At 44.8% G+C, this 18,890-nt stretch overlaps 1 protein-coding gene across 2 annotated transcripts in view; it reads right to left on the reverse strand.

Annotated features, from left to right (window-relative positions):
- The window catches only part of LOC135243392 (voltage-dependent T-type calcium channel subunit alpha-1I-like), a 191,283-nt gene that overhangs the window by 14,119 nt on the left and 158,274 nt on the right, over window positions 1-18,890 (reverse strand). Inside the window, exons 33-37 of one of the 2 annotated variants that reach the window (XR_010326624.1) lie at window positions 15,437-15,583; window positions 14,246-14,380; window positions 13,559-13,688; window positions 12,999-13,222; window positions 10,151-11,951 (exon numbers count right to left, since the gene is read on the reverse strand). Coding sequence is in view for 1 of the 2 variants with exons in the window: in XM_064315181.1 (XP_064171251.1) it covers window positions 11,310-11,951; window positions 12,999-13,222; window positions 13,559-13,688; window positions 14,246-14,380; window positions 15,437-15,583 (1,278 nt within the window). In the remaining variant the exon portion in view is untranslated. Of the gene's footprint in view, window positions 1-5,923; window positions 11,952-12,998; window positions 13,223-13,558; window positions 13,689-14,245; window positions 14,381-15,436; window positions 15,584-18,890 lie in introns of those variants that run through there. The other variant, XM_064315181.1, reaches the window with a different exon arrangement.

The following is an 18,890-nucleotide window of genomic DNA, read 5'->3' on the forward strand; positions in this document are numbered from 1 at the left end:
GGTCCCCTGCCCCGCCTCTTCCTGCCTGCAGTCCTCCCCCTTCCTGCGTCCAACCCCACCGGCATCAAAGCAGCCGCCGACAGGGGCAACGGGCGAGACTGATTTGAACGCGCTCGCCCCCACGCACGTATTTACCCTCCGAGTCTGTGTGACACGCATGTGCAAACAGCCCCGCTACGCAGCTCATCGGCGAGGCCCGTCTGAACACGCCCGGCGACCCGCCATGGATACGGCCCGCGCAAACAAAGGAGGCCCTAATCAATCTCCATGACAGCCACATCCTGACTCGATACTCCGGCCCGCCGTTCAGCCAAAGCAAAGGTGACGGGAAAAACAAGTCCGCACCACAAGATGTGCTTATACCCATATATATATATATATATATATATATATATATATATATATATATATATATATATATATATAACACCGTGGTAATCTGTGCACTGGCAAATATATAGGTGGACTGGGGAGACGAATTGCCGGGTCTGTTGAGGATGGGTTTGAGAGAGAAACACTGGTCTGTGTGAAGGCCAGGACAATGGACTCTACGGGAATTTACCAAGGGGGATTTTTATCTCCCATTGCTGCCGTAGAACTGGAACCAGGGCAGCACCAGCTGACCCCGATTCAGCACGATTTATGCCATACAGTAGCCTACCAGCACCAGAACCACAGCTGAAGATCTTATTTAAACACAGGATTTAGACTCGGAGTGAACCAACATTCCAGTATGTGGCCATTTGCATAACCAAAGAACACATTTGGTTTTTAATGAGAACACATCCACAGTGTACAAACTAAACTGGGAAGGGGATGCAGGGGATTTGTAGCTATCCAATCAATCAAAATCAGTATATATATATATATATATAATACCCTGTGTGCATAGTATGTGTGTGCATAGTAATCCATGAGTGTAATAGATGTCCAACAACTCTAGCAAACTTAATAACCTATTGAATGACTTCTTAAAGATTTTTTATATTGGGAAGTTTGTAGCAGTTATGAATTTCTGTTTAGGATTATAATGTAATGTAATCAGCAAAATTATGTTGATTTTAAGTTTTCATTCTGTCATGGGAATATAACAATATTATAGATCAGTTGTTATTGGATACCTTTTATAAGATCATATATGACTGCAAAATAAAGGTTTGAAGTTTTTAACAGTATAAGTTTCTTCTCAAACCTTGTCACTGTTGGGAAAATGGGTACAGAGATTCCATGTACATTCATGAAGTAGCCCAAGATAAAGGCCTTATGCAAGGTCAAGGAAAGATCAATAGATGTTTCAATTAAAGATGTGCTTCAAACTGTTGAGAGTCGTTGCCGCTCTCCAAAAAACCTGGTTGAGTAAATCCCGTTGACTATTCTTCAATACTAAAATGCTGAAAACACTATCCCCCCCTTCCCCCGCCTTTGTAGCTTTAACCTTACACCTTACATTGGCCAGATAAATATGCAACCCAGCCAAATGACAGTTTTACTTCTCGTTATCCGGCGCTGACCAAAAAAAAAGAAAAAAAAAAATGAAAAAACGGTTTCTAGATTCTGGCTCAGAATCGTGATTTTTTCCTTTTTTTCATTTCACTTTAGCGTGTGATGGATGTGTGCACTGGTTCAAACTGGAACAAATAAGCCACGGCAGCTCAGTCATATTTCTCCAAATAATGCGCTCTACCTGCAGGGTAATTACAACTGGCTGCACGCTCGGAAAATGAATTAAAACTCCTCCGCATCTAGATGGACACATTCGAGCTGATGTCAACCGTAGCGCAGCCACCCTGAGCTAATTCCCTTTCAGTGTCAGCACTTTGCATTATAATTGAAATACAGATGGGATTTTTATTAAGGTGATGCACTCGGAAACAGCAGACGACTGGCTGTTTTTTTTTTTTTTTTTTTGCGCGATGGTATGCAAATCCACAGGGATACAAATGTCACAGTTGGTCCCAAAAACCCATCCCCTCGGCCACAGCAGACATTTAGCACCAGACTGCTAGCCACACGTAAAAAAATAAAAAAAATAAAAATAAAAAAACATACATCTACACACGCGGAAACCTTCCGTTTCGCTCGGATGATGTTTTCTCCACAGAGGACGCGCGTCTGTAGTTAATTCCGACGAGAATTCGGGGGACGATAGGTTTTCTTTCAGTCTCAACCACTTTGGAAGATCTGTTATGGTTATGAAAGCCCGTATTAGATTCGCAGTCAGGCACTGTGGTTGTATTGGGGCTTATGGCGAGGATTAGGTGGAGGCCACTGTCAGGGTTTAGACGGAATCAATATCGACGAACAAGAAGCAGAATTAATGTGCAGGTTTAGTATGAATGCAGTGCAGTCTTAGTCTGCTGGTTTGACACCAGATCAATGTTGGATAACAGCGACAGCACACACGGTTAAAACGTGTAGCCATGCAAAGACAACCAAATGCAGTTTACATAACAGTAGCTACTATACAACAAAGATCAATTCCTTATTCCCTACGTCTTATCTAAGCATGCCATGGTCACGTTCTGCACAAATCAACGTACAAATTGGGAACTGAAAAAGACTGATCGTGTCTAATTTATCTTTCATTATAATATAATACACACAAAGGCTTTCCAAAGCTCAGACATTCAGATTCAATTATTTATTACACTAAAAATGTGGCATTCACATTACACATGCTGTGAAACAACCCAACCATGCAAATGAATGTTACGCTTAGCTTTTGCTTTGAAGTGTGCTGCTATTTTAAATTGAGATTGCCTGGAAAGAGTGTCGTGTTTTCAGTTCACGCTGGTATTTAGCTCAATAAGACATGGTGGATGCACATTTTCACCAGGGACAAACAGCTTCTTATTTTCCAGTTCACACTCAGAATTATGTTTCCTTTGATTTAAAGGAGGGGCCTGAGGACTATTTGAGAACTACCCTTGAATGTTTATTGTAAAAAAATTAATACTCACACGCGCACACACACACACGCTCCACTCCATGTGCAAACAGGGGCAGGGCAGGGCTGCCCATGACTATCAGGGAACCAAAGCTGGGGAGGAGGGGGGGGGGGGGGGGGGGGCCGGGGCATTGTTACACATAAACCTTACCAATATTGCTGACCCCCGTTGGGCCGTATCCAGGGACAAGACCCCTGAAAACTTCCCCATTGCACTCTCTCCCCCCGCCCAGGAGAGAAATGAATACGCTGCACATCCACAATCATATCTGCGCATTTGGCTCTGTCCATTCAAGAAAGACCCGCCTTCTATTTTCCGTGGGACACGTTTCTAATCATCCGCTATCATCAAGTCCTCAGCACTGCAGTAATTTACTTTCGGGCCTCGGTACAGACCTGTGTGAGAGGCCTATCGCGTTGATGAAGCAGGCAAGACCAGACAACAAGTATATTACCCAGTTTCCGTGGAACTTTTTTTTTTCTGAATAAATATGGTAATGAGCCTCATTGGAACAAGCTTATGCTAATCTGATTCTTATCCTTGTGGTGCATAAATTCTATTTTATTATTGAAATCTGAATACGCCTTAGGTGAAATTTGTGTTGGTTAGATTGTTTTTTAAAGGGAAGGGGACCTGTGGAGACAGCAGGAAATTAATTGACAGGGTGGGGGTTGGGGAGGGGGTAGGGGGGAGGGGGAGCAGGGGAGCAAATTTTGGGAATTTATTAGCTCTGTGATTATAAAAACAGAAGAGTAATACATACACCCCCATACGTGCAGGGGATACTTCAGCTCTGATTTGGCTGTGATAATTAAGGGTGTAATGGCAAAATAAAAAAGAAATTAAGAAATTAGTAAAGTCTGTTAAAATCCCTTGAATTCCAGAAGAAACTACAGTAAACTTTGGTTTACTCTGGTGAAAATCTTCAGAACTGTCTGATGAATCTGTCTTCTGTCTATGACACTTATAAATTGGTTCAGAACACCATAGTCAGATACTGACAGTTACAAAGCAAATTATAACTAATATGTTTATGTTATGACAACTTGTTTATTAAAATTCATTACATCTTAACGACTTTATAATTACAAGTAATAATAGCAACCATTTTTAATTCAAATATCACCCTGGAAAAATAATGGGAGGAAGTGGTGTAGGAACATAATAATTGTAGACCAAAACGAGACCAGATAAATTAACATACGCATGCCAGTTCAATTAATGCTAGCTTACCTTTGCGAAATGTGCCCTAGACTGATACCAAAACTTATGAAGGGTTCGGAAAAAAAACACGATAAAGGCGAGAGAACGGACAGATTGTACCAGCCAGACAAATCATTACCGTCAAATCAGACACGGAGTAGTGGTGGTGAACGGCCTTGACAATTTCACAATTTTCACCGGAGCGTGTTCAGAGCCGGAGGGACGGCGATTGTTTTCGCGAATTAAAACAGACACACCGGATTGTGACGGAGAGGCGCGGCTCTCCGTGGACGAAACGACAGCAACGCGTTGCTCCGAATTACACCAATCACCTCTCAGCCCGCTGTCACACAGGGGTCCGTTTGCTGATTGGGGAGAAGAGAGCTCGGGTCTGCGGACTTCCTCACAGAGGGAAACAGAACCAGGATTCTCTAACATTTCAACAATCTATTACTGAATCCTCGGCACAATCACATTTTGACCGGCGGTTTCTCTTTTCAATTAATTAATCTGCAAGCGGGGCGGGGGCGGCTCAGCTGCCATCTCTTAACGCGCCGTTTTGTCCCGCAGCAAAACTCATTTTTCTGAATGAAAAGAGGGGACATTTTTCAGAAATTGAAGGGATCTAGGATCTGTGCGCCACATCTACAGCACTGCAATTTGGTCCAAACTCTCTAACTTATTTGGCGGTAATTATTACTGTGTTTACGCAGCACGTGCTAATTCATACAATATGGCAGCTCGCATTTTTGCCAGATGCAGTTCGGGGTATGTGCCACGCTCAAAGGAATAAAAGAGGCATCTGATTTAAGTATTCGATTCTGGAACTGTATAATTTCCCTCCAATCAGCTCACTGCGTCAGCACTGGCCTTGTTCTTTTCCAACACCCTTCCCCACTGCCTGCATTTTAAGCTTTAAGTGCAATTCAGGAGGTTGGCTAGAAACGCTCCGACCGCCTTGGACCAGCCTCGCACGCTGACAGGAATAGCTTTGCATACATTACGCTTCGCCTGCGAGAGGCCTGTCTAAGCCGGGCTCCAGGTGCAAAGTGCACAGGGTTTTACAGGGGATTTGCAGGTGTGATTAACTGCCTGACCAACTGGCGGCCTTCAAAGGAAACGGGCCTGGGATTTCAAATCAACACCTTTGTGCCCTCCCCACACACCTGCTTTGAACATGCAGGCTACCGGCAACTGATTAATGGAAAAAAAAAAAAAAAAAAAAAAACCATTCATGCTGCACATTCAATTGAACTTGAGCCTGAAAGCAGAGGGGGCAGGAAAGCAGGAAACCAGGAGACAGGAGGAGAGAGAGAGAGAGAGAGCAGTGCTATGCTAATTATGACACCTGTTTACTGCAAGGTAAATGTTCTGTGGATGAATCAAGGACCGAAGATGGAAAAGGGGGCGGGGTTATGCCCCTATAAAGGTCTTTTTTTTCAGCCTATCATCACCCTGTTGTAGCTCACCTGGTGTCTGTATTCTAATTAAAAGATTGATCATCTCTGCTGCAGAAGGATCCCACCACCCATGCTTTTGGATTCTATTTAATTGAGAACATACGAGCAGGTGCCCTCCAGAATGTCTTAAAGTGTAAAGTACAAAGGTCAATAAATGTTACGTGTTACATTTAACAGACATAACCAGGGTGACTTATACAGGTTAGGGAATGAAAGCCTAGTCCCCAAACTATTATGCTACACCGGTGCCCCTAAAAGTACCTTTAATTAGTTTTACGAATTTGAGAGAAGGACTTAAAAAAAAACCCCAAAAAAAAAAACGATTTGTTCAATTCTTGTTCTGACAGCTAGAAATTCAGGGAAGCAGACATGATTTATAAAGTACCTTGCTCAAGGCAGTGCCTCACTTGAGGACAGAACCCACAACCTTGTAGTTACAGGACCGTTTCTCTGTTCTTTATACAAACAAAAGATTTCTCTAGACTCACTATTATTTTCCAAAAGAAAACAGATTTGTCAACGCCGCATGTCTGGTCGGGTTAGCCATTTGACCGTACAGAGGTCTACATCAGAACCAACCTAATGAAGTCGAATGCCGGCCCCTGCAGGGTCAAAACAATAAACAGCCCAGACAGGTGGTTCAAATGAATGCTTTCCATTGCAGCGTAACGGTAAGTGTACTTCCTTCTGTATGAATTATGCATCGGCCTCAGCGCTGTAAGGTAAAATGTTTTGGGAGGAGTGTGTGTTTTGCCTTCTCTTTCAGGCAAACCGGGCTTTCTTTGGAGCTTGACGGAAAGAGCACGAGCCTAATTTTCCTTCGCATTACTTAAGCACAGCCGAGAAAGGCCGTTTTATCTCGCTTTTCTGATGAAGTACCATCGGTGCGCTCGGTCTTGCAGGAACTGCCGGTTCTAACGTGTCGTGGAGGGGGGCGTGCTCCAAACACGGTCTAATGAGGTAAATGCGATTCTCCTGATTTCCGATGGCAAGCCCCTTCCAGCGGCACGGCACGTACCCGTGTCCCAAATTCCTCCTTGGCTCCCGAAACGCCGCTAGGGATCTCTCTGTTCGCAATGGATAAGCGGCGAAGAGACAAGAACCTGAACTGAAATCGTGTTAATCTCAGAGCCCAGACGCGCCGCCTTGATCTAAATCACGTAGAACAAAGCAGGAAAAGTGCGCCCACAACTTCAAACGTAAGGTGCTGGAGAAGAACAGTTTTGATCGTATCGCGTAACTTGAGGTAAAAGTTAGGCAGCTAGCTTTTTTTTTACCAGACAGGGGTTCAGCTATCGGCCTGAGGGCGTTTGCAAGCATGCACACAAATGCGGCTTTGCTCCAAGCCCTAAACCCCAGAGGAGAATTACAGACGTGATGGCAGATTTTCACTTTCCACCTGCTGGTTTCCCTCTGTGCTACATTAATGGTAGTGCTGGTCTGTATAAATTATTAATCAGAAATGTAATTTCATTTGTTGACATGGCAACGGGAGCATGCGTAAGGTCGGCAAACAGAGATGCAAACGACCGCCGCCACGGCCACTTCTTAACACCGCTACCAGATCCGGGATCAGCGTGGTGGCAACATGACAGCCAAGCCCCCGCGCAGCTCGTTTACACATCTCCTCGACGACCATGGCAACCGACCAATACAGGGCCAGGTCTGGGAACGCAGCATGCGGCTGATGGGCAGGGTTGCCATGTCCATGGTTTTCTCACCAAACTGGGCAACTTCAAAGATGAACCCGTTGGTTAAAAAAAAAAAAAAAAAACCAGAACAAAAAATGTTGTGGGTAGCTGTTTTTTTCGGGCTACTATTAAAATGCATTATGCACAAGATGGGTGTAAAGCCATCATCAATCAAACCATTGGGCTGGAAATATTTTTTATTAGCTGGCAGCACTGCTGATAGGGGTGGAAGAGTGCTAACTGGTAATGGAACATTAACTTTTGCATTGGGCATTACCCGCTGGGTCAGGAAGGGCAGAGGGCAGTAAGGCTGTGGGATTTTAAGAGTCACAGAGCTGAACATGCTGAGGATTGTTTTCAGGTTTTCGTTTACCAGCAATTAAGTACCACTGACCGCTGTACCACTCTCACTGACACTGTCCTCAGTACCTCTCTTTTACTCGAATCTTGCTACCATCCCAGGTATTCTCTGGTCACATCTTATCTTATATTTGCACTGTGCATTCTGCACATACGCACATGCTCATTTCACAACTGCAGCAAAGTACAATGTAACAAAATTTCACAGTAGGTTAAGAACACACACACGTGTGTGTGTGTGTGTGTGTGTGTGTGTGTGTGAACTCATGATTAATTAAGGTTGACCTTTTGGGGGTTTTATGTTTGAATTGTGTTTAGCTATTTAACGTTTGAGTTCAGTTTAGATGTGGTAATTCAGATGGTCAGAGACTGAAATTTCACATTGGTTAAATTATATAGATCCTGTATACCTTTATGTAAGTGGGCATGTTTCAGTTGATTAATAGTCAAAATGAAATCACCTTTTTATTTGTTAATTGCATCTTAGAACAAAGGGCTACCAGGGAGTTTTTTTCTGTTATCGTTCTCATATCAGATTCAGCTTCAGGTCGCTAATTGAGTCTCCGCCAGAATCGGTGCTTTTTTATGTTTTGATGAATTTCTGAAGCGGTTTTGGGGGCAGCCCTATCGTGCAAACATGCTTCAAGTCAAAACTGCCCCTCTTTGATAGCCGCAAAACACAAGGAAGACGCTTAGGCCAGAAAAAACAAACAAACAAAAAAAAAACAAACACCATTCTAAGAGTTTTTAACCACAACAAAATGATTTAAAAAAATCTGTTTGACCCTTCTATTTAAAAACAAAATGCATGTCAGTAGCATCAAGGAACACAGCAAACATGCAATTCAGTGTAGAAGATACGAACAGGTCAGGATCACACACTATAGCACAGAGATGGGGTTATATCTCAAAACCAATCATTCAAAAATCTCTGCAGGTCACAGTTCAAAATTCTACCAAAAATATTTCAAATATATAAAGGCATACAATTCAGGAGTTCCTCGGTTCCAATCCTGTAGAAACAACCTAATTTGACTCCCACATTTGAATCCCATGGCCCTGAGTTCTATCAGAGATCTCTTACTTGTATAGTTAGGACCAATGACAGCCCTGGTTATTGAACTATTTGATTGGTTGAGTTAATTAACTGTCAGTTCTGGAGACCAGGAAGAATATACCTAAATATTACGAAGAAGGGTGCTTCAAAATGAGGGAAATGTCAACGATTTTAACATAATGTACACAGGGTACACAAACGTGCCCACTGGTTCTTCTTAGCTGCCAATTTTAAATCAAGTCCATTACCAATGGATAAATTTTTTTCCCCGCAAATTAAAACAGACCCTTCCAGATCATCTTAGCTCATTTAGGCCAAACCTTTTTTAAAAATTCTATTCGTCTAAACACCACTACCAGGACAAGAAGACAGCTATTACTTCAATTAATAGACTACTTTTTCTGGAGGGTTCAGTTTTAATGACACACAGAAGCTGATTACCATTTGCCAACTTCCACCAGTTTCTGAAGATGAACCAATTTCAGCTGGTTGCATTACTAATGCAGCTTGTGAACAGGTTGGTCTTAAGTCTGTGCATCATCTGAATTTGAAACAGTTACAAGGGACGCTCTACTCTACCACAGAATAACATTTAAAAATAATTTGATTTTGGCTTGAGTGGCATACAAGGGGGTTCAACATATTCTCAGTTAGACCAATAATACAATATATTTTTTTACCTCTAATTATGGGTCAGTACAGATACACAGGAAATGAATGCAGGAAATGCTGTTGTACTAAGAAAAGAATCAAACAAATAAAAATAAAACGACACATCAACATCCATGCTACAACACACCAATGAAGTGATAATCATTGGCTGGTGAAGGAATATCCAAAAAGTGCCACTTTGCTGTTAGACACTCAGATGAAAGCTTCTGGAGTCATCATCTATCTTAGTTTAGCATATGATGCAAAAAACTAAACTAAACAAAACAAAAAAATAAATAAACAAAAATCCAAATTTCCCACAGCCTAGAAAAGTCTTTGTGATATGAATGCCTTCTTGTGCTGAATTGCTTTGGCTATTTCCTGCTCCTTGTTAACTTCCTGTTGATTTTAAACTCCAAGAGGAACCTTAATCTGCAGTTGCAGGTACTCAGGGAAGCCATTTATCGTTGCACCCAACACTTCCATTTTTTTGTTGTTTTTGTTTTGTTTTTGTTCTTTTTTTTTTGCTTGATTGATCCCGCTTAACCCCATCTTATAAAATTTTTTCATGTTATAAAACTGGAAGCAACTTGCAAAAATAAGTTAGTAAACCACATACAGATGATATTCTTTCCCCCTCTCTTTCCACTTTCCATTCTCTTTTAAAAACAATTTACAAAAAAAATTTAATCCGGTACACCTCCGCATCCGTACACCTCTGTATCCTTATTAATTCCCATAGACAAGACCTGCTTTAGAAAAAAAAGCAACTTCCTGTACCTGTGCCTTGAAATCCCTCTCCAGCGCAAACTGTGTGGTAATGCTGATGCAGGGGAGTACTCGTTCTTGTAAAACGTGTCAAGCCATATGTTTCTATTGCAACTGGTCCGTAAACACCCCTCCCCCCTCCTCCCCACCTGCCTGTTCCACCTCACACTGGGATTGGATTGGATCTAGAGCTCAGCTGGGAGTCCTCAGCTCCGCCCTCTTCAGCCTCAGCTCCGCCCTCTGCAGCCTCAGTCTCTTCCTGCTCCAGATCTGACTGGGGTCCCAGTAACTGGCACTGCTCAGAGAGAAGCCCGTGTTCCTTGCACCGCCATATGCGATGCATTTTCAGTCCTTTCTCGCTGACACGCACTCTGTCAGCATTTGTACCACTCTCAGCTTGAATTTCCCCCGTGCTCCTTTTATTCTCATTGGGAAAGAGGGTAAGAAAGAGGGTGGGTTACATTTTTCAGCTGAAAAAGTGCATTTCATTTTGCTACCTTAAGCATAGTATCCGCCGAACAGGGTCTCTCTCCCACAGCCAGACACCAGAGAGCCTTGCCTAATGGACCTTGCTGATGCTGTCTGCAGGTCTCTGCTGGTCGTCTGTCCGTTAAGTCTCTTTGGGAAAAAAGTGTCTGCTTCTGCATTAAATAAATCCCTGAACCACTGCCATTATACATAGGCTCTGTTAAAGAATCGCTGTTCAATTGTTGACTTTTAAAATGAATTCATTTTTTGCTTTATGAACCCTCGTTAATCAAAACCACTGACAAAGATCTCCATGTCCTCGTTGTGCATTTGTGTTCCTCCTCTGGCTTTTCTGTTTTCCCTTTCTGACCTCCGCTGTTAAATTTGCGCGGGCCTGTTTGAGCGGCACGCTCATATCCAGAGGCACAAGCATCCCGCAGGTGTGACAATGTGCCTTTCGACCTCTGCCGCTTCCTCCCTTTTACCGTCCACTGTAATCCCCTTTCGAGAAAAAAAAAAACAAAGATCTCCCAGCTAACTTCACTTGGGGGATATGCAAATTAGGAATGCGTCACAAACAGAAGAGAGAGGGGAGTTTGCGGAACGTCGTGTGTCGGGCGGCTCTCCGATCCAGGAGAGGGAAGAAGAGGGGGCCATTGGAGAGCGGCGGTAATGACGTGGTGGGGAGCGGGGAGGGAATGTTTCATCTGTTTTTTCTCGCGGCCGCCACCGCCGACTGGCTTGTACTTTTCATTTTTAATTCAGTCACCCCCGTGCCCCCTCCTCTGTGCCCCTTCTCCTCCATCCAGGGGTTTGAGAGGTAGCTCTGGGGGTCTGCGCCACAGATCTGACGCACTTCCCTCCCCCTCGCCGTCAGGCTCGCTTGATTCAGGCTACCGGTGCTGTTGCATTTTTTCACCAGCTGGGGCGCCAGAGAGCAGGGAGAAAGCAGCGACGTCAGCGACGGGCTACTCAAAGTCTCTGACAAATGTTCGCTGTTGCCCGCTTGGCTGGACCCGCATCCTCCCACCCCTATGCCCAGATCCTCGTCGGAAGGATCCATAGAGTCTTGCCTGTTGCAGCCGGGGCTCATGCTGCCACCGCAGCTGCTCTGGCTCCTTTGGTGCCCCCTGGTGGCCTGGAGGTTGAAGACGGCCGGGGGGTTGGCTAAGGGGTGCGCGAGGGGCCCGAGCACGGGCTCCTCCTGGAGAGGGCAGATCAGCGGGAGGGGCAGGTCGGAGCCTCGCGGCGGGGACACGCTGAAGCTCAGGCCCTCCTCCAGCGTGGTCTGCAGGCTGCCCTCCGAGCTCCCCGTGGCCAGGGACGAGTCGCTGTGCGACGGGTACTGAGGAGAGACGCACAGGGGAGAGACGGTTTATTCCTCCGGAGAGGTGAGAGATAAAGACGCCCCCTGCTAGATCTCAAGCTCTTGTTCACAGTAGCCTCTGAAGTCAAGCTTCACAGCCACAGCCGTGGTTACAGTACCTTCCTTCTTGCTGTTGTTACCGGGTTTTGATTTAATCTGCTATTCCTTTCGGTGTAATATTGATCAGAACTGAGTTTTGTGTCAAGTGTTTGTGTGCTTTATATCTCACTCATGAGGTAGCAGAGTCAGATCAGCTTTCAACTTTACACAGTTCAACTTTACTACTCTGGTGCTTGTAGATATTCCCATTTGGTGGCATTTCTCATAACGGTTGTGGAAATTGCTTTTGGACCTTTGTGAAATGATGAATATAATTTTTTATTATTATTTTTTAAGGACAGCTGTCTTCCTTACATATATATTCCCCACTTTACATGGAAAGCAGAGAATCGGCTACCCTACGCACTGCACCATTTATCTCACCCTGAATGACTGAATAGTTCACTATCAGCGGTTTATGACATTAATTTATGATTCATTTCGAGTGCATTACTTACTGCCAGCTTCGCAGTTGCTGGAATCGGGGCATTTGGAGGTTTGTGGTTTAACGCAAAAAACGCTTCAATTAAAACAGCAATGGTATGCCTTCAGATACATATATAATCCAATTATTCCTCGAAAATTACACTGAATTTTATTATTTCCTGTGGCCCATATAGCCTGAGACTGCTGCACACATGTAATGAAGTGCCCGCGTGGTACAAAAGCTGATATTTATGTTGTCACTGCAAGTGCAAGCTACTTTAGAATTCCTTTGGAAGTGCATTTTCTCGCTTTTAGACCACAAACCCCTGAAAGCCCCAATAACAGCCACTGTAAAGCCGACAAGTCATCAGAAACTCCTCTAAGCCTCTGAAACATCCTAAATGCCTCATAAAAACTGCCCGGGTCAGTGGAAAGGGAACCGAGACTGCACTAATATTCCCCGAAACAGCCCTGAGCTGTTCAAATGACACAGGCCCCCACCTGTGTGCCCAGCACTCTGCTGTTGGCCCCGGGGGACCGGAGCGACGCCCAGGAAGCAGGGGAGGTGAGCCTGGAGCCTCGAACCCGGGAGGACCCCGCCCTCCTGGGGGCGGCGGGCGGGGCTGCAGCGACGGGGTGGAAGAACTCTGCGGGGAGGTGGAAAAGAGACGACGACCCGTCCGCGTCCCTGCCCCCAGCGCTGTTAGCGCCTCTGAGAGTGCCACCTACAGGCAGAGATGGGAATGTCACCCTTTTGTCAGTAAGTCAAACAGCCAAGCAGGCTGTGTATCAGTTATTATGCCAATAATCCAAATAGTCTAAAGTGCCTTTTTTTACCAGATTTTTATAGTGTTAATTAATAATTTCTGTTTTTTAATGGTTGACATAGATTAACACAAGAGCGTGTTTTGCATATTAATGACTGATTAAAATAGATTAAAATAAGTGATTAAAATCTTCACTACTCTTTTACATCCCATATGAAACTAAACTGCAGAATTTCCTCCCAACATGAGACCTGAGGGTTTTATTTGTTGCGGGGGGGGAGGGGGGAGGGTGACCTGTGCTACGGGTGGGGCTGTGCTCTGGCTGCTGGTTTTGGTCTTGGGGACACCCCTCTGCTCCAGGGCTGTGGGGCTGGCTTCCCTCTCCCTCCTCCAAGCTGTGGGAGTCGCTGCTTCCTCTCTCGTCCTGTAGAAACATGGCACAGCGTGGGATCAGCCAATCACTAGAGAAGGGCGGGGCTCAGGAAACAGAAATGCAGTTCTTTTCTCATGTTTCCTAATAGGACAAGATTCAACATCAATGAATTTACATGTATAACATATTTTAAGTCCCAGGCATTCTTATAATCCATCCATCTCTTCACTCTTGATTTTACTAATTAAAACATTTGTTTTACCAAATAATGCACGTCTGGGTAACAGTGTTTATCCATGCCCTCTGCTTCCTTGCTTCACACAGAACAGAACCATGGCTTAGGGTAAACATGCCAGAATCCAGATATGCTTTAATTCTAAGGTTCTGCAAGCCACACTTGGGCTGATCATGTGACTGGGACTGCTGGGATTTATCTCCGCACACAGTTTTACTTTCATGGGAGTTCATGGCCATTCAGGCTCAGCCAGAGAGCAATTAAGCACACAGGGTAAGTGAATTAAGTGCTTAACGACAGAGACAGGGATCAGCGTGGAGATTAGGGCTGGGAAGAGGGGCAATAGAGTGACTCCAGGCCTCAGGCAGCCTACCTTGCCCTCCCTCATCAGCAGCTGGTAAACACTGTGGTCGTCCAGGCTGAGGTCATCAGGAAGTGCCGGAGACGAGGACTTGTCCGAGAGCTGCTCGGACCTCAGGGACGCCTGCTCCACCTCAGCCAATCGGATCTGCCGGAACGAGATAGAGAGAGATATAGAGGGAGGGAGGGAGGGAGAGAGAGAGAGGGAGAGCTAAAGTTTAATAAATCAGAGATGGTAAATCAGGGGGAGTGATTGATGAGTTGACAGCATCGGCTGAAAGGTGGAGAGGAAGTCTGACAGGTAAGGAGCTTCACAGTGATATTATTAACTGGACACATGGACTCTCTGGCCTGTTTCACTCCATCACAGTGATGGACAGAGCCCCCTGGGACAGATACAGCAACTGTGTAAGCATTTTGCGACCTTGTGTGTGTGTGTGTGTGTGTGTGTGCATGAGTCTGTATGTGTGTGTGTGTGTGTGTGCGTGTCTGTGTGTGTGTGTGTGTGTGTGTGCATGAGTCTGTATGTGTGTGTGTGTGTGTGTGTGGGTGTGTGCATCAGTGTGTGTGGACGTGTTTGTGTATCTGCATGCAGATTATGGAAAGCTTCTGAATGCAGTGGGCACTATTGTCAAGACCCAGCTTTACTGACAGGGATTTTGGACATTAGCCTTTGTGCCAGACACAGCCTACTTACAAACATAAGGTTTGTAAGCTTTAGCTTTACTGAATACTGACTGTTCTGCACTACTGTGCTGTGGATAGCATTTTGATCACCAGGGACACATAAGCAATTCCAGTTCAGTTAAAAAAACACTATTTTTGTCTTTTGATTTCTTTCCCCTCAACCTCCTACGTTATGCTTACTTGATATCATATCTAAGACTGCAGTATGAATGCTGATAAGCACATTATGCAAAGCAGATAGCCACAAGGGTATGTCATACATTTGAAAATCTATCATCTATCATCTTAAGATGCCTTAAAAATCAGTTAATGATAAATGATAAAATTTGGGTAATGACAGTGATTATATATATATATATATATATATATATATATATATATAGTATACCTGAATAAAGTTACATATATTATATTATTATATTATTATTATTATTATTATTACTATTATTATTATTATTATTATTATTATTATTATTATTATTATCGTCATTGTGAGGTCACTGGCGAGGAGGCCCACCTCCTGTGGGTGGTGCTTGCAGTCTTTGCAGACGGGCGGGGAGGAGTAGTGGTGGAAGACCGATCCGGAGAGGTTGTCGATCATCAGCAGCTCCCCCTCGAAGGAGTCCTTGATCAGGAGGGAGACGCTGTCCAGCCACAGGTTCTCCTGGAAGGGGGAACGCACACGTGTACAACCCTCGCACCGCGATGCCATCACACGCTTTCAGCATCGCTGCTCATTTAAATTGCACTGACATCACTTCCATTTACATCACCGCCATTAAGCAGATGCTCTCACACAACGCAAACGCACGAGCAAAGATCAGGGGTCTTTGGGGTCATTTTAATTAATACTCATTGGCCGGGGTTAAATGAGCACTGACTAACAATTAAAAGCCATAATAATATATATTTTTTTTTTCACTAAAACGGTTTGGCCATTTCAGTGATCACAAAGAGTAAATACTGTAAAGAAACAGTGCAATGCTTGCATTTACTTGCATTGCAAATTTAAAGACAAATGTTGATTGAATACAGGTCTAGGTTAAGGGCAGGTGTTACCTGAATACAGTCCATTGTCTGCTATTCAAATAACCAGCTGCCAACTGAAACACTGCAAGCCTCAACTCTTTGACAATGTGAGGTCACTTTAAATGAAAAAAAAAAAAGCTGTACAATTAATTATGGACTCTTATTAAATATTCACCGCTCCATTTAAAGTGCAGCGGTGTAGCACTGAAACAGAGGTCTGCTGCTCAGCCTGTCTCCATTTCTCTCAGGCCATATTTTCCTCCATCTCACAGTTTTAATCTAATTATTTAGCCGTGACTGTTTTTTACTGGGTCAGAGTCATAATTTGCTAAAACATAAACTGCTGAGAAACCTGTGAGGAGAATCTGCTCCCATTTATCTTTTTTATTTATTGCTCTGTAACCGTTTATTTTTTGTGTTTTTTCTGTTTTGCGGGTCATGAACCTGAAAGAGGAGAACGCTGACCAGAGGTGCACCCCATGCTATTACCGAAGGTGAGCGTTAAATGTACGGTCACGCGCTCTGACTCCTGCGATAGGCTCACCGGCCAGATCAGGTAGTCTGGTTCCCCCTGCAGTTGGACACCATCATTGCCATCATAAGAACTGATGTTTCAGTGTGTTCTTGACTGCTTATCACACTGTTTTTAAAAATAACAAATGCGCCTTCAGTGCCTTCATTCTTTCAGATATGCCTGCATTGCTGAACTGAACTGACAAATTGGTCCGGCTAACGAATCTCAGACACAAAGAGGAAGTGATGAATGTGAATGTGTTTAGATCAGAATGTTGAACTGTTCATCTGAAAGTGCACACATGCACACATACACACACACACACACACACACAATAAAACGGCACCCTGTTATATTTGGGGATACACCATTCCTCCAGGCAGACTGACATGTTTTCGAATCACATTCCCCAACTGCCACTTGTGCAGACAGGATGCCACATAACCCAACCCTAGCAGAGCATCTCTCTCAGGTGTGCCTAGCTCTCCACTGCTGTTGCCATAGCATCCAGACACACACAGGAAGCATGGCAGGGCAGGTGCAATCAAAGCAATGCAGCGCACTTCTGTCAAACGGCTCCTATCGGGAATAATGCATACAGGCTTCTTTTTAATTTGAGTTTTGCATTTGATATGCATCCACACAGATGGGCTGCTGGAATAAGCCTTGCACGTTCAGTGTGAACCAGATTCCTCCCAGTATCGACTGCATAAACATGTCACTGCAGGTTTAAAGCTCTCCACAATGGCGATAAGTCATTGGGGAAATAGGGGTCTGAATTGAATCCTGAGGACTTTGGACATGGCAACTAATGGGGGGCACTAATGAAAGAGCATTTTGCACGAGATATTTCCAATAAGGTCTGTGGCATTGTTTACACATTCAACTAAAGACGCTGAAATGAAACAATTTGCATCAGACATTAAATAGAACTGTGTGATGGACAGGTACTCAGTGCACAATACATTAGTGCAATACACTTTACTTGTGCGCTTCTGACTCAAAAGCATCCCGGTGTTATGAAGAGATGACAGCTCTACAATTAAATTCAAATGGAGATGAGCACCGGCTCACAGGTATAATCTCATGCTCTGGATGCACTGCTGCTCAATGCAAAATGGTGAACTGAAGAACACATTAAAGACAAAAAGAAAACGAAAGATGAGCATGCAGTAGTTTCATTGCGACGTTAAAAGAAATGACGATGATAACGTTTGGCTGTAGTTCATATGTGAAAGGCTGGTGTGAGTGATGAGGGTCTTAGTGTAAGCAGTGGAAGGGAAAAGAGGCGACTCCTCTCAAAAAAAGCAGAACGCTTCAGAACGCATCACGTGCGGCGGGAGGGAGGATATCCAGCAGGGATCCAGGCCGAGGTCTTGGATACTTGGTCAGATCTCACACGCCATAAATAGGCAGAAACGCGATACGCCCTCACTTTCAGTCTCCCTGCTCCAGCGAGGGCGTGAGCCTGAAATAGCAACAGAGCTGCTTTACCCAAAATGCCCTGTTCAGCGCGCTGGTAATACGCGCTCCCTGTCAGTAACCCCACGGACCTGACGCATCAGTGACGGAGAGAAGATCTGCTAAACGCGCCGCAGACCAGCTCCTGGGGACGACACCACTGTCACCGCTGCGCTTTCTCCTCACTTTATCCTCCCTCCCCCCCTCTCTCTTTCTCTCCCTCTCTCTCCTTTCTCCCCCGCCTCCCTCTTTCGCTCTCCATCTCCCTCTTTCACTGCGCTGGTTTCATTTGGTATTTGAAGTCCATTTTTCACCTATGATAGCTTTGGCCCCCCCTGCATCTTGCCCCCTCCCTCCCTCCCCTCCCTCCCACTCCATTATCTCCTCGAAACGCTCGCCCCATTCAGCCGTCTCTCCTTCCCTCTGCACCCCCCCATTTTCCCCTTCACCCCATACTGTCCGCCTGTCTCTCTGGGAATGTGGAGGGAGAGATAAAGGGGCGGCCTTTGGGGAGCGTCCGCGGCGCGGCTCTTAAACGCTTTCCTGGCTCTTAAGTGCTGTCGCCGCTCTGCAGCAGGGTGGCCATATTGTCTGCACTCGCTCCTGTTGTTCGCTGCTCCCCGCCAGGGTCACAGGAAAACAGAGGCACCGGAAGGGGTGTTACAGCAGTTATCTGCGGTTAAAGCTCAGACTGGTTTGCTGTGTGTTATTGGTTTTTTTAAACATCGTCCTATTCCTGAATTTTGGTCTTTCGGCACTAGTTCAGAAAGCCCGGTCGTATATGCAGGCCCTTTCCAATCCCAGTAGAAATTTGTGAGAGTACAGCCAAGAACGCATGATGTCACTTTCTGTCTGGGAGGCCCCCAGTGGAGGTGCACAGTAATGGTGGCTGAAGACGGCACTACTGTACCTAAGCAGCTGGCTCAGGCAGACCGCAAGCAGACCAAAAGCAGACCACAAACAGACA

The sequence above is a fragment of the Anguilla rostrata genome, chromosome 17, assembly GCF_018555375.3.
Source record: "Anguilla rostrata isolate EN2019 chromosome 17, ASM1855537v3, whole genome shotgun sequence".
In the NCBI taxonomy this organism is placed as follows: Eukaryota; Metazoa; Chordata; class Actinopteri; order Anguilliformes; family Anguillidae; genus Anguilla; species Anguilla rostrata.